The sequence below is a fragment of the Epinephelus fuscoguttatus genome, linkage group LG8 (assembly GCF_011397635.1).
Source record: "Epinephelus fuscoguttatus linkage group LG8, E.fuscoguttatus.final_Chr_v1".
Lineage (NCBI taxonomy): Eukaryota > Metazoa > Chordata > Actinopteri > Perciformes > Serranidae > Epinephelus > Epinephelus fuscoguttatus.
Window position 1 is genome coordinate 26,374,313 of NC_064759.1, and position 15,921 is coordinate 26,390,233.

Genomic DNA, 15,921 nt, shown 5'->3' on the forward strand with positions numbered 1-15,921 from the left:
CCTAATTATTGCTGAGTTTTAACGGCAACATTTTTAATTAAAGGTCGGGGATATTTGTTTTATTTTTTTGCATTTATTTAAGTTTCCGCTGAATAATAGTTTCTACCCGGTCCTATTTTGACGTCGCACTTCCTTTAACGCAGCACACTTCCTTCCCGCGACAGAAAGAGAGCGGGGAAATTTGATAACCACTGACTACTGCCACAAACTAACATTAGTTTGGACTAGTTTTTGTACATTGGTAAAAGTGTAGTTTGTGACAATTTGTTTCGCGAGTTAAAAAGAGTTTAGTCATTAAAACATTATCGATATAACCTGCCGTTTGACCCAAAATGAGGACTTTAGAGGAGGTTCAGGCCACTCTGCAGATCGCCAAGCTGAAAGAAGAAGATCTACAGAAAACAATCCACTGTCTGTCTTTTGGAGAACACGTTTCATCTGCAGACTACTGCCTGATGGAGTTGGACGACACATTGTGCAAACACATAGAGGCTGGAGAAAGGTAAGGTGCTAATAATGTGAATAAAGGTAGGCAACCTATTGGGTCTGCATGTGGCGAAACACACTTGTGTTAACGTTACCCTAACTAATTTCCCCAAAGCCTAAGGTGACGTCTAAAAAAATCATGTTTCATCTGACAAAGTGTTGAGCAAGTTACTCTCAAAATGTTATGTATTACATATTACTAGTTACCTTCATTCGAAAGTAATAATTACAATACTACTGTGTGTAGAGTAATAAGGTACTTATTACACTAGTTCTGTGTTACTTTCACCAACATTTCCTCAGAAGAACTCATAGGCATTTTAAATGGATGAGTATCATGTTGTTTCAAAGTACAGAAGCTGCAGTTTATTACAGTTCATTTCAAATCCAGTGTTGGGCAGGTCTGACCCATTCATGCATTGACATACAGTGGTTACCACTTTGTATTAAAATCCACTGCTTATATTAATAATAGCATGATGATATAGAAGAATTAAATAGCCTAGACCTTTTAAAATAAATGAAATGCCTCGTACACAGGGAGGCACAGACAGAGGATCACAGTTTGATAATTATGAGATAAAGATAAATATTTGTGGGTCTGTGATATGAAACACAATAAACAAATGTTGAGGTTAGTACAATAAACAGAACGGCATGCAATTACATCACTATGACGAGCACAGATTAATACATTCAAGCTGAAAGACCCACCTGCCGGTTCCTGGTGTGCCGGTCAGCTCCAACAGCACCACAGAGAGAGTTGTGCAGAAGAGCAGGATGGTGTGCTGGCTTTGCTCCGCAGTTGTAGGAGATGTGAATGGAAACACATCCAACATAAACTAACATCATCCAGATGTGCTGATCACCAGGACGAGGCAAAAACAAACTGGAGGCCAGCTCCTTATTCCCACTGCTTTCAGGCAGCCTTAGGACACAAAAGCAGAATGGGATACGTTGTAGACGTTGCAGGTGTTTTAATGGGAACATACTGAACATGATTAACGCACAGTATTGCATCACTCAGATGTGCCGATCACTGGCACCCTTCTCTAATGTAGTCTGTAGTGACATCACCACACACAGTAATCTCAGTGATATGTTTTATGGTGGCGCACTGGTAGAAGTGGAGCTGTATGGATCAGCGTGGATGAATAAAAAATTAAAACCATGAAGAGTTTACCTCAGGTGGTAACGTGTTATGTGACATTGTAAATGTAATAATATTACCTGAAATCCTGTTGGTAATGCGTTGTATTACTTTGTTAGTGCTTAAACATAATATATTACTGTAATGCATCACCCCCAGCACTGCTGACACCAGCCCGAAATCAAAAAGTTATTTAATTTACAGTGATAGAAAACAGAAAAATTATACTAATAAACTCCCAAAACTGTCAGGTTATTTTACTTAGATTGACTAATCAATTAATATACTCATCATTAAAACTTAACTTCATTAATTTAAAACCTGGTAAGAGCACATACTCTGTAAACTTCTGTCTCAACTGTCTTCTTTTTCCTTTTTAACTCATATGATTAATGCAGTTGAGGATTATTAGCTGATCTGCAGTGTAGTGGCACAAGATGCATGATCAGGATCGATGTAAACATGCATAAATGTAACAATCATGTTCACTTTTCCAGTCTAGTGATTCGAGGGGATACTGACGAGCGTGCAGTGCTCTGTAGTGGTGACAAGACCTACGACCTAAAAATAGCCGACACATCCAACCTGCTGCTGTTTGTACCAGGATGCAGAACACCAGACCAACTCACCAACAGCCAGGAGAGCTCTCATGTGGTGCACACTCAGGTATGGAAATGACACACTCACAGGTACGTGCATGGTATGCTGGAACACCCACACAGACTGACACAATATCTGGGTGCATATACACACACTGGTTAGTCATATTTACGTCTCATATACATGAACATTATCCTGCTTCTGTCGTAGATCTGGGGGTTTTGCAACAGCTACTGGGAGCTGAGGAAACAGCGTCCTAAACTGAAGAAACTGAAGAAGATTTTAATGGAGAATCCTTATGACGGACCAGCTTTGCGGGGGCAGGAGGAGAGTACAGAAAACAGGGTGAGTACATATTCTACAGTGAGGTCATTAATGTCTTGTGGGACTGTGTATATGGGGTTTATTTGATGTTAATGTCTTTTAAACCATAAATGTTAGAGCATAACTGACTAAGATGATGTTCTTCCGTTACTAGTACACAATGCAGGATCTGTTGGAGAGGATCCAGGCCAGTGAAGAGGAGCTAAAGACCCACTTGGAGACCATCCATGCCTGTCAGATAGATGGTAAACTGTGATATTTTTGACTAATAACATGTATATTTATTGATAAAGTTATGCTAAAAATGATGTCTCCCAGAGGTACAGTGCAGGAAGGAAGCTTTGATAAATACAATCTCTCTCTCTCTCTCTCTCTCTTAGCACTATCTACTAATAACAATAAAAAACAATACCTACCAGATTTTTAAAGATAGTTTTTTCTGTCTTCAGGCTACTGGCGTGTGCTGGACTTCGACTACGAGATGAAGCTGCTTGGTCATGTGACACAGCTGGTGGATTCTGAGTCCTGGTCCTCCAACAAGGTTCCCCTTCAAACCAGTCTGGAAGAGCTAGCTCCACTGGAGCCCAAGTAAGATTACATCTGATCCTCATGCTCACGCAATGGGAGAGGCAAAATATTAACAGTTTAAATCAGGGCTGATTTTTTTTTTTTGTAGCACTGAAGCTTATGAAACAAAAACATAACCAATGAGGTTATATTGTATTTCTGAGCATCAGCCAGGTTTTAATGATATTCTCTTTCACAGAGAGATGATCGAGCACTGTTTGAACTGCTACGGGACACGCTACACTGAAAACGGTAAAGAAAAATAACCTATGGAAACTCAACAGACAGACATTACGTTTTCACCAGTAAATTGGTACTAGAATCCTCAACAATCTGAAAGTACAAAGTACTAACATCCCTGCATCCTCCTTCCTCTACATAGACGAAGTTTTCTATGCACTGCATGAGGATAAGGTGTGTCGGGGCCTGGCGCTAATGCTGCTGCAGAACGCTGTCAAGTTCAACCTGAGGGAGTTTCAGGAGGTCTGGCAGCAGAGCGTCCCAGAGGGTATGAGCACGAGACTGGACCAGCTAAAGGTTAGCCTGTACCTCTTTTATATACTCACTTCATATTTTTTTAATTTACTTTTAAGAGATGGGATTCTCTTTAAAGCCAGTTTGCATTTTAATGCATCTTAGGAACCCGTTTTAATCTGTCTCTGACCTCGACTATCTCACACTCTGAAACCGGCCTTGGATAATCATGCTTCTGTAATAAAAGAGCGACTTTCTGCAGTTGTGTCTCTCCACTCATTATTACTAACCTCTTGAGAAACTGACTGTCGTGCTGTCAATCTTCCAGAGCGTCGCCCTGGTGGACCGTAACTCCCGTCCAGAGACCATCTGCCTGCTGCGGGTAGAGGACCTCCCAGAGGACACCCTGGAGCGCTTCAACCACCTCTTCACACTCAGAGAGAAATGGACAGAGGACGACATCACGCCATACATACAGTAGGTGTCATCCATTTCGGACATTATGGTAACAGTTGATAAAAGAATAACCATAATGACCTTACTATTCATGTAGTCATAAGGAAAAGTTATATCTTTGACTATCTGATGATACTGTCTGATGCTTCCTCCTTCTCCTCGTTCAGGGACCTGTGTGGAGAGAAACAGACCACTGGAGCTCTGCTGACCAAATATGCTCGATCTTCACTGCAAAATGGGATCAAGGTCTTTAACTCCAGAAGGCCTGTGGCTACATGAACATGTCCACTGGCACGTTTAATGAATCTATATTTGAGAATTAATGTGGTTATGTTTATTCTCAGAGTGACTTTTGCAACTCTCAAAATTATTTTAACTCATAATTGTCTATAAAAATTCCTTAGCTGTGTGAACTATCTTGCAGCAACTTGTAAATAAAAAAAAAAAACTTCTAGAAATGCTACGTTAGTGTTTTTGTGACTAAAACTAAGCAGCATCTTTGTTATTTCAGTTTTTTGTCTTTGTAAAATGCCTCTTGTTGGTAATAAAATAAGATTTCATATTATCACATGAATGGTTTGCTCAGTCTTCTATTTCCCTTTATTAATCTGAGTTGGACAAATTAGCTCCTTTTTCATTTCCAGCAAGAAAATTGAAATACAATTGTCAAACTTACCAGGTGCTGTGCTGAAGGTTGTCCACAAGGTGGTGCTCTATGCTGACAGTTTCAGTATGAGCTCCACACACTGACTAGATGATAGAGTATGTGCTGGCTGACATCCAGCTGCATTGTTTGTTGTGTACTGTATTCAAATGGCAAGAGAGATCATTCACAGAATCACAAATTAATGACTTCTAAGTCTCAGTCACATTTAGAGCTGAAACCACTTCACCACCAATCATCAAAATTCAGCTACTCAAGTGTGAACATTTTCTTGCTGTCTTTGTCTCCTTTCTTAGTAAACTGACTCAAAACAAGATGTCACCATCAAATCTAGGCATTTCTTTTGCCAACATTTTACAGACCCCAATACTAAATGTATGGCCAGTGGACTAAATCTAGCCAACGACAGGGTGCCACGTGGACCCAAAACCAAATTGATTAACACAGGATTTTTTTTTTTTTTTACTTTTAATGTATACAATGTGCTAGAATGTATTACAATGATCAAAATAGACCTTGTTTATCAAAATTATACCAGGGGAGGACCCCCACAGAAGACCCAACAGAGGTCCAGGCTAAGCCCCCAATGTCCACAAACCCTTAAAACCTCTCTGTGTATACCATACCTGTTCAGGGCTGTTGGGACTGTCCCTTGACCCTCTGTCATTTTGCAAATGGCCCCCAAGCAAAGCCAATTGAGTATCCCTGTTGTAGAGTGAACAATCTCCAAAAGTAATCAGTGGTTAATCCATAATGAGCCACAAAGAGCACAATGCACTGCCACTCATTTTTGCTTGACTACACCATTCTCACTCCAGAGCTCCTAAGTAATGGGCTGAACACATTATATATATATTATGTACTGCATGTACACATCAAGAGATGTGGAACAAGTAATGCTACATTACCAAATTGTTGGTGTTATCTATGACTCAGATCTTTGAGTTAAAATTCATTTTCTTTCATTAAAAACAAAGCTGTCAAGACAGTTAACTGAGGTGACTACATTAAAGCCGCACTGAGTTGTTACACAGAGTGAATCATACATAGTCAGCATCTCTAGCTGAATACAGGTCAAACACTAAAATTACCTGCGCTTTCTTGATTGTTCACAGCATGATTAGAGCTGCTACAACACATCTGAAAAGACAGCTCAACTTTAACACTAAAAGGTGTTTAATGTAAATTGTAAATACTAGAAACACGTATTAAGACAAGAAAAAGGGGGAAATGCTTTTTTGATCAAGTTAATACATAAAGGTGAGATGACAATAAGACATACAAGGTGACAAATCAGGTTTAAACAGATCAGAATAGGTTCAGAAAACATTAAAATAACACTAGATCACACTGGCTGCTATAGGGGTGAAATGTTCTTTAAATAATCTAAAATGTCATTTTGGATTTCTACAGATCATCTAATGAAACCTGACCCCGTTTAAATAAAATTGAATGTTTATTTTCAACCAGTCCCGTCTGTGTTTCTCACGTTAATTTGTGCATGTGGTTTTCCTCAGTGGTGCTTCCGTGTGACTCAGTGTGTGTTTAACATCACCAGACTGTGTGTTTCTTTGCTAACACAACTGTCTGCATGTGAATCAGTGTTACCGACACATGAGGAAGAGCTCAGCAGACAGAAGCTACACAGCGTTTTTTTAACACAGATACACACCTACTCACACACATCTGTGTTTCCTAGCTGACTTTATGTGCCCTGGCCAGCTGACTCACCCTGACATCACCCCTCAGGGGAGTGCTGACTTATCAGTTCATAGGGTGGAAAGATCCCAGCTGTGTGTGTGTGTGTGTGTGTGTGTATGTGTGACATGATTAATTCTTTTTACTTCATCCGCTCCTCCGTATGATCTCCGATCTGCTCTTCGCCCATCCTCCTCTCCATTCCTCCTCCCCCCATTTCTCCTTTCCATGAAGTAGCTGCATCTCATTTTGCATCACATTCCTTTTTTTATCATCAGAAACTACAAGATTGGCAAAATTCAAAGTATTTCAGCAGAAGAGCAGATAGGAGTGACGGGGGTAAAGCCATGATTAATACTTGTTTTAATCATATCACAATATTGCAATATTTATTTCAGTGTCAGATCTTACATAACATCTTCTAAATGTGGCATTAAGGAAAAAATGTCCCGAGTTAAGCAGATTGTTGGCAGGAATTAAAAATAAAAAAACCCATACATAAACACTATAGAATTATAACTTTCAAAGGTAACCTTCTTCCCTTTACACTGGAAACTTACAGGAATTAGAGGACATTCAAACATCTCTACAATCTAGCAACACATTTTACTAATGAGCTCATAGTTGTTGCTTGTTTGTTTTTGCAGCACATTAAGGCATTAAAGGAACACTTCACCCACAAAATAACCATTTGTAAATCAGTTAGTCATGCCACGTTACCTTGAATTTGTGAGGAAGTCTTTGTTTTTCTTGCATGCCTCCACGTAAAACAGCAAACACATTGATTTACTGTGGTCCACGTTTAACAACAGCAAAACTATGTCAAAACATCCTTTTACAAACTCACAGAACTCGTGCAGTATAATCCAAGTCTCATTTATCCAGTCGTGTGCTCAGTACTTCCCAAACATATATATTTTCACTTAAACATTACTATTCAAAACTTACCCAAAAGTGAATTGTATCTATGCTCTCTTCAGCCAGACTCCATTGCCAAAAACAGTAATTTTATCTCACTGAACATGAGAGCTGCTGGTCTGCCACTGCCTCCATCAGAAGGTTGTTTGTGTTATTGTGTGAATTTGGTGAATCCAAACTAACTCTTTCAAACACCAAAGTCCCATAAAAACAACAAACTAAGTGATAGAGGCAGTGCCAGACGAGCAGCTCCCACGGTCAGTGAGGTAAAATTACTGTTTTTGGCAATGGAATCTGGCTTTAAAGGAAGCATAGTTCCACTTTCAGTTCAGTACCCCATCAGAAAGGGCTGTCTGTTTGGGAAATACTGAGCATACGGCTGGATAAATAAGACTTGGATTATACTGCATGAGTTGCTGTTGTTAAACGTGGTGCCTAATCAATCAGTAAATCAATATGTTGGCTATTTTCATTGGAAGCATGTGAGAAAAGGTTTTCTTTAAGGATTCAAGATAACATGGCGTGAGTAACTGATTTACAAATGGTCAGTTTGTGGGTAAAGTATTCCTTTACGTCAAACACATAACCTGAGAAAGGCCACTATTCTAATTTTCTTGGTATAGTCTCCATCCGTGACCCAGCATTTTGAAAATCAGCTTTTTACTTGGGAAAAAATGCAGTTTGTCTCTCCTTCAAAGTATAACGTGCTCTTCTCTGTCAGTAGAATCAACATCATGTAGCATGATCATATACGCATCTATTATGTTGCTTTGGGATTTCAATAAAACTTTTACATGCCCTATCTTTGGTCCTGACAAGACTTTCATATGCTTTCCATTCAAAATAATGTACAGAGAAGTCACTCAATCTCTTCATCATTATCTCTTGGATTCACTTCTTTATCCAGACATGAGTCACATTCAATTTGTAAACAAAGATTTACTCTAACTCTTTAAACTCAATCCATTCAGTCTCAAGTTTTTCTTTAATAGAAGTTGGATTTGATGATGTGTTTTGGAAACAACCAGTCCAGCCGTCCACAGCCGTCATCCTGTCCTCCTGTCCTCCTGTTTATCCTGTGTGCTAACTGGCTACCTGGGCAACATGTCCTTCAGGTCCGCCACGACATAGGCGACCACGGCCCACAGTGCCGAGCAGAGGTTCATCTCTTGAGGATCCTGAACGGTCATGGTGTCACCTTCACTGTGGTGGAACCAAAAGTACCGACTGTCCGCAACATGGAGGCTAGCACCTGGAGGAGAGATGGAGGACAAAGATAAAATACAAACTGCTCCACTAAATGCTGGACACATTGAGAGGTCAGCTGTTGAAACTCAAAGTCATGACATTTTACATCTGAAAAGAATCATTAATACTGCATCTGATGTAATCCTCCAAGACATTTCTGTGGAAGAGGAAAGCAGATCTGATTAATACAAGGAGTGGTGAAATTCCTTTTAACTCAGAATTCATCATAGCGGTATGCATAGTCTGGTCCCAGCATGTGGAAGTCAACCAAAGCCACTTAATACTAAGAAATTGTTAAAAAGAGACGAAAGAAATCCCCATTTCAATAAAAACAATTTTCACTTCTCACTACAGTGACATTTCTATTCAACTACTCATCAATTTGTTCTTTTGACTGTCAGATCTGCTCTGATTTGCTATTATAAGGAAACAATCAGTATTTTAACAACAATGTGTTGGCATAAACAACCTTTTCATTACTTTACCTTGTGGTATGTACTTGTGTAGTGGGAGCTTGAGTGTATTGGCAAAACTTAACATTAAATCTTCTTTGTGGGATAGTAAATTATATTCTATACACTCCATTAAACTGTCAGTTGGTTCGAGTTCCAGTTTATTGTGTTTAAGGCAATGGCAGCTCTGCCTTTTTCTAGAGAACACTGAGTGTATACAGCATCTGATTAAGTTAGCGATATGTTTTCCAATTTGGCCCCATGGTTTAATTTATATTTTTTGCTTGTGTTTCACTCTGGATTCCTGCCCGCTTAGGAGTGAACAATGGAGATGTGGAAAAAGCTTAACAGTGGACACTGACTTTGGGACTGATTTGTGAAGCTACTATTTCTATGGTTGAAATTTAAATTTCATTTTTACACTAACAAGATGCTACAGATGAAATTCTAACAGCAACTGAGCTAACTGATAACCAAGCAGGCTTCATCTGCGGAGGAAGGTCAAGTTATGTGGTTGAAAGCACCAGAAAAGGCTAGTAAGTGGACTCTGATTTGGGTACAGAGGCATAATGCTTTCACTTGAGAGAAAAAAAAAGAGTTATGTTTGTCCTGTTTCTCTGTGTGATGCCTTATTAAGATTATCTCAGAATTTCGAGAAATCTGAAAACACACAAAAATGAGAAATAATGGGATTCAATTCAAAAAAGAAGGAGCAGATTATTTTTCCCATAAAAACATTTCTTAAAACTCTGAAAAGTTTTCATGGGGGGAGGGGGATTCAGCTTGTTTTACTGGGGAAAAATAAATAAAATAAAAAAACAGGCTGATAAATATCTCATAATAATATCAAATATTAAGATCATCTTGTGAATTCAGAAAAACAAGCAGATTTTTTTTTCCATAAATTCAGAAAAAGAATGGGTTTCTTTGAATGAATGAATGTATTTTGAACCAAAAATAAAAAATAGATAACAGCATCTGAAAAGGAGTAGGTAGAAGTAAAACTTAAATGTCACTACCCCTTCTTTACATTTCTTCTTTTCACTCATATATTACTTAAACAAATTCCTAAATTTATTTACAACTAATATACAACGACCCCCAGTATATATTTCACCCAATTTAATAAAGGAGTAATAAACCCAGTTTATTTACAGTCCAAGTACCACCTAGTGTTACAAAATAAATATGTACTCCCCTAACACAACCTTTCCTCATCTATATCATCATATATTTGTATAGTTTTTCATAAAGTCGTTTTTCTCAGATGAATGCATTATGCTGTCATAGATGGGACTGTATTGTTTATTTTTATTACAAATCTAACAATCTACACTCCAGTCCAGCAGGTGACAATAAAGCAAAAATAATAAGCTTGGCAAATGCCAATCAATCCAAAGAAAGAAACTGAAGTTAGTTTGTTTTTAGCTTTGTTAGCTAACCCTGCAGTCATCTGTCAGACATGGGTTGAAAGTGTGCTTATCCCGGGTGTAAGAGCATGGAAGGGCTGCACTCCCTGCCGGCCGCCAGACAGGTGGCGCACCGCTGGCTGCAGGCTCTGGGAAGGCTCAACATACCCTCTGCTTCTCTTTATGTGTGCAATCTCCACTTTACACGGGACTGCTTCTGCAACTATGCAGAGGTGGAGATGGGCTTCAAAAAGCAGCTTCTCTTGAACCCCAGACGCTGTCCCTATCACTGCACAGATGGTGACACAGGTGAGTAAAATGACGTCACAGCTCCTGCCTGCAGGGCTTTCATCATTCACCAAGGTGTACAAGCCAGACTCGGTTTGAGCCCCTGCCTAATAAGAGGGGACATGTTTTTGATTGACCCCCATCCAATGAAAATTAAGCTTTTAACATTTTTAACCTGTCCAATGGAGTGTTATTATATTTGGTTTATGGTACGAGACCTATAACAGCCATAATATCGGGGCTTTCCAAGCGACCAAACAAGAGGTATGCGAGGGGAAAGCATCATTTGGAGGTAAATAATCAAAAATTAGCAACAGTGTTTGGATAGTGCAATAAAAAGACTTGCATTAAGTCCAAAATAAAAGTTGGAGGGGTGGAATTAGTGGAATTAACAGAAAACACTCGAATAGTTCAGTTTTTATCATGGAGAAACATCCAACCAACAGTTGGTTATTGCAGCCAAGAAAAGGAGAAAGTGGAGCATGTCCTGATTTCATGCAGGAAATATGAAGATAATGAAGGGCTATGATTCAAGAGTTACAGAGGTTAGGGCAAGTGGAGGTCAGGATTAAAGTGTTTTTAAGTGAAGGAAAAAGGGTGGAGGGGAGAAAAATTATATTTAGGCTTTTGATATTTAACTTATGGCCTTAACGCTTAATAGGGTGCAGGACGGCCTGCTGCCCTTTCTCTAATTCACAATAGAAATACATTGATTAAAACTGGGATTTCTTTGTACTTTGAACGCAAAGGTGTTAGAGTGCATAAAAAGCATCAAAATAGCTTATAACTACTAAATAATAGTTAATATTACAGCTTAAAAACCACCACAACATTCAGTAAACAACTTTTATATTGACTCAATTGTGCTTTGAAGTTTGTATTTGCTAATACAGGCTGTGGTTGTGTAATGTGACATAATAGCTGATTCCCCAAAGAACGGCCAGACAAGAGTGCTCCAGGGATGATGTTTTTCTGTAGGCTGACGCAGAAGATAGCATTACCCTGGTTCCCTCGTCAAAACATCTATGGGATTTTTCAAACTGTGTGGCAAACAAATGTGTATGATACTTACACATATTCTTTAGCAAGATAATCTTCCTGAATAACAACACTTTTATATATTTTTTTAGCCTAAATGAAATCGCCACAAGTAAAATGCTAACATGAGGCTATAAACAAACCACACTATGGCCACCACCACTGCAGTAAGGCTGTCTAACTGTGTTCGGCGTGTGTTCAAAATTCACGCGAGGGATATTTACTGACATATTTTATGTCATAGAACAAAAACGTAAAGTCTCTTAAGCTTGTGTTTACCACAGACCTTACTTCAGGCATCAAACCAAAAACCCACTGACTTTGAGATGATGTGATAAATAGTACAGCAAGAGGGTTCCTGGTTCGAACCCGGGATGAGGGAGCCCTTCTGTGTGGAGTTTACATGTTCTCCTTGTGTCAGCATGGGTTTTGTGTGTGTATCTCTGGCTTCCTCCCACAGTCCAAAGACATGCAGGTTAACTGATGACTCTAAATTGCCTATAGGTGTGAATGTGAGCGTACATGGTTGTTTGTCTCCATGTGTCAGCCCTGTGATAGTCTGGCAACCTGTTCAGGGTGTACCCTGCCTCGTGCCTGTCAGCTGGGATAGGCTCCAGCCCCCCTGTGACCCCTAACAGGATAAGTGGTTACAGAAAATAAATGAATGAATAAAGTCTGTAGCTGCTCCACAGACAAAGAATTGAGAAAAAATGTTAGTGATGACACTGAGAGCACCCAGGGGAATGTCCTGAGTACATGGGTACATTTTCTGCTCATCTGGGTACAAAAAAAAATAAAAAAAATATTATGTGGGTCAACAAAAATCAGGCTCCCATTCATTGTCTATGGAGCAGCTCCAGACTTTGTACCCTATGACATCACAAGTTTGAAACTTACTCCTCTGGTTTCTGGCTTTGAAAGAGAGTAGCTCATGTTCACAGGTATTGATTAAACTTTATCAGGACATAAAAATAATATTGAAATTCTTAATTTAAGTGTTGTTCCCCTTTAAACGCTGCTACTGCAAAGAATTGTGGGACGGCATTGCATGTCGTATGGTACAGGAGATATAAAGGAAGACTTGATAAATATTAAAATTCCATAACAGCTCTTATTAAGGCCGCCACTTTATCACTTCCGGGTCATTTCCCTCAGTTATCTTCTATACAAACAGGACTGTTCAAAACGATGGCGGAGACGTGTTTTGTTTTCGGATGCAACGCAGCAAAAGACGACATTGTGAGCGTGCATGTATTACCAAAGGACCTGCAACTCCGAGAGAAGTGGGTGCAGTTTATTTGGAAAAATCGCAATGTGCCGGACAAGCTTCCAGAGAAAACTCGGATCTGCAGTAGCCATTTCCCCGAGCACTGTTTTGAGAATTTCACCCAAAAACAGATGGGCTTTGCCACAAAACTTGTGCTGAAGCCAGATGCTGTCCCGTCCATCTATCCCGGGGACACAGCGAGTACGAGCCTACAAGTTGGTCTGCCTGTAAGTTTATTTCCCTTTGTGTTATCTGTTGACTGTGTCCAACTAACCTGCAGTGTGCTAGGTAGTGTTAGCCACCGTACACTCCCACTCCTCCGTCACCTGAAAATCCATTTTTTCCAGGTTATTGCATGTGAGTTATTCCTCAATCCTCTCCTTCACTGACAATAGCTGGCATGTGTTCCGGTCAAAGCAGTTCTTTCCTCCTCCCCCATGAATTCACCAGAGGGGGAGAAAAACGCGATTTCGGATTGGGTTTATTATTGACGTGAATAAGAAGCCGAGGAGGCGCTAGCCTTGCCTCACCACAATAATGCAGGCTCCTAAGGAGGCAACAGAGGTAAACCACTCCCGCTTTTTTCCGGCGAGAAGGAGGCAAATCCGCCATTTGTATTTTTACCTGGCCTAATTCAAACAGAGGCAAGCATGTCGAAGAAAACGAGAGCTACGGGCACCGGAGGACATAACTGTTCAGTGGTTGACTGCCAAAACCCAGATAAAAATATTTTTATCATTCCACCTGGTGATGCTAATGTGAGGAACAGTTGGATTCATTTTATTTTCAACGGCAATGTTCCTGTTGCTCCAGCGTCCAACTTGTTTGTCTGCGCTACACACTTCTCCCCGGACTCTTTTTCAAACTTGGGACAGTATAATGCTGGATTAGCAAAGAGCCTTCGGCTAGAAAGGGGAGTTGTTCCAAACATACGGGGCCCGACTACGGCACAGCATACGGTTGGTGTCGCTACTCTGTCTGTACATTAAGCTAGCTTTGGAGCAAACGCCGCTCCCCCCTTTTCCAGATGCACCTAGGGGCTAAAGAGATTTACGTCTCCATAAACGTTCAAATAGTGATGGGCAAATGAAGCTTCATGAAGCATTGAAGCTTTTCATCAAATTGGTTCACTCAAGGGCAAAGCTTCTTGATGCTTCATTTGCTCTACTAAGCCATCTACTGGACAAAAAAAGCTATTACAATTAGTGGTTTGTATATATACTTTTTAAACTGAATTGAATAAATCTACTCTCCATTATAGTAACAGTAAAGATATGATGCAGCTATATTAATATAGTGTGTGTATTTTTAAAGATATATTTTTTGGGGCATTTTGCCTTTAATGGACAGGACAGGGAGGCGTGAGGGGGGGGAGAGAGAGATGCAGCAAAGGGCCACAGGCTGGATTCAAACCTGGGCTGCTGCGGCAACAGCCTTGTACGTGGGGCGCCTGCTCTACCACTAAGCCTCCGACGCCCCAATATAGTGTGTATTTTTTACACTCTATATTATTTTTGTATTATTGTATTTTGTAGATTTAAACCTTAACTTTTTGAAATTACAATGGTCACACTCTCCAAACTATCCAAACTATCCAAACTCTCAACTGTCAAAAACTCTCACAACCTCACATTTTGAATGAAACCTATGGGGTTTATATAGCTATCAAATACTCCCGAAACTTCCCGAACCAGTCACGTGGTACAGCCGGCCAGTGAGGCTTAGGACGTCACCAATGACGTCACTCGTCTGAAACGACACAAGCCTCGATACGCGCATCGCGGAAACACTTCCTGGATTACTCGACACACGCTTCGAAGCCTCAGCACGGAAAGTCACATCACTACATTCAAATAAAACATGTAATGTACTCACCTCATAGCTGCAGGTGTTAGGAAACTGGCCGGGGGGTTCCGGGTGTTGATATATTTGTTATTGTTCAATAAACATGCATTTTAACCTGCTCCTCACTGCTGGTTCACGTGTTGGCTGCAAAAACCTGCATAGCTCAGTGTCCCTAACCTACATCGTAACATTTGAAAACACAGAGATTGAAATTTATGTTTAGTAACATATCCATGACAAGGAGCAATATGTTGTATGTGACCCAAGGTACAAATACACCTTGGGAAATAATGTTTTAATATTCTGGGTCAGTTCAAAGCGAGATATGCTTCAAAATTCCCTAATGAAGCTCTGGTGACCGAGGCACCATTGAACTGCACTATCGACTCATCAGCAACTACAGTTGTTGCATGCTCAGCGTGTTTTGTCGCCAACCTACCGGTATATGTGGAGAAAGACTGTAATATTGTCTGCAACATGCGTCTATGAGGATAGTGTGGATGGTTTGGTCCCTGGTACAGCAGCCATGCTATGCTAAGATAGTCTGGTTAGCATCAGGTGACGACTTTGCTCCAGCCACAGTGAGGAAAAAGTTGCTTATTACATCAGAAACCAGAAGTCTCCCATGGCCTCTTGCGAAATTGGTGTGTGATGCCGATTTTTAGGGGTAAGCTCTAATGTATAGTCTGCAGGCATGTCTGCAGGATTAATGCTTGGTGATGCAGCCATGCTTCTTCAGCAACTAACTCCCCACCTGAATCAGAATCAGAAATACTTTATTGATCCCCGAGGGGAAATTATTTATGTTACAGGTGCTCCTTGCAGGAGAGGAAAGATACGTGAAAATATAAGAAATATAAACAATAGTATTTGCAAATATATAGTTAAATAAACAAGAATTATCAAACATAAATGTAAATAAATAAATAAATATATAGTAAGCCGAACAAGATTATTTACACAAACAGAATATATACAGTCAGGGTGAAATGGGGTTATTGCACAAGTTACATTAGATTATTGCAGCGTGTGAAAAA

General features: G+C 39.9%; 2 protein-coding genes across 2 annotated transcripts in view; one reads left to right on the forward strand and one right to left on the reverse strand.

Annotated features, from left to right (window-relative positions):
• The first annotated feature begins 162 nt into the window (after window positions 1–162).
• dscc1 (DNA replication and sister chromatid cohesion 1) lies at window positions 163–4,542 on the forward strand. The gene is made up of 9 exons (XM_049584070.1): window positions 163–502; window positions 2,134–2,302; window positions 2,447–2,581; window positions 2,715–2,805; window positions 3,010–3,148; window positions 3,327–3,379; window positions 3,510–3,664; window positions 3,930–4,078; window positions 4,225–4,542. The coding sequence occupies exons 1-9, from the start codon at window positions 333–335 to the stop codon at window positions 4,334–4,336; spliced, it is 1,173 nt and encodes a 390-aa protein (XP_049440027.1). The 5' UTR covers window positions 163–332; the 3' UTR covers window positions 4,337–4,542.
• A 1,337-nt stretch (window positions 4,543–5,879) lies between these two features.
• LOC125893405 (carboxypeptidase Q-like) overlaps window positions 5,880–15,921 on the reverse strand; it is a 30,047-nt gene continuing 20,005 nt past the window's right edge. Inside the window, exon 11 of the mRNA XM_049584067.1 lies at window positions 5,880–8,589. Coding sequence (XP_049440024.1) covers window positions 8,429–8,589 — 161 coding nt within the window. The 3' untranslated portion in view covers window positions 5,880–8,428. The remainder of the gene's footprint in view (window positions 8,590–15,921) is intronic.

What these genes read in the sequence shown, in the direction of transcription:
- dscc1 (XM_049584070.1), top strand. Translation starts at nt 333, where the DNA reads ATGAGGACTTTAGAGGAGGTTCAGGCCACTCTGCAGATCGCCAAGCTG. An exon ending in AGGAGAGTACAGAAAACAGG is followed by an intron (nt 2,582 to 2,714) that starts GTGAGTACATAT and finishes TTCCGTTACTAG; the next exon opens with TACACAATGCAGGATCTGTT. An exon ending in GACATCACGCCATACATACA is followed by an intron (nt 4,079 to 4,224) that starts GTAGGTGTCATC and finishes CTCCTCGTTCAG; the next exon opens with GGACCTGTGTGGAGAGAAAC.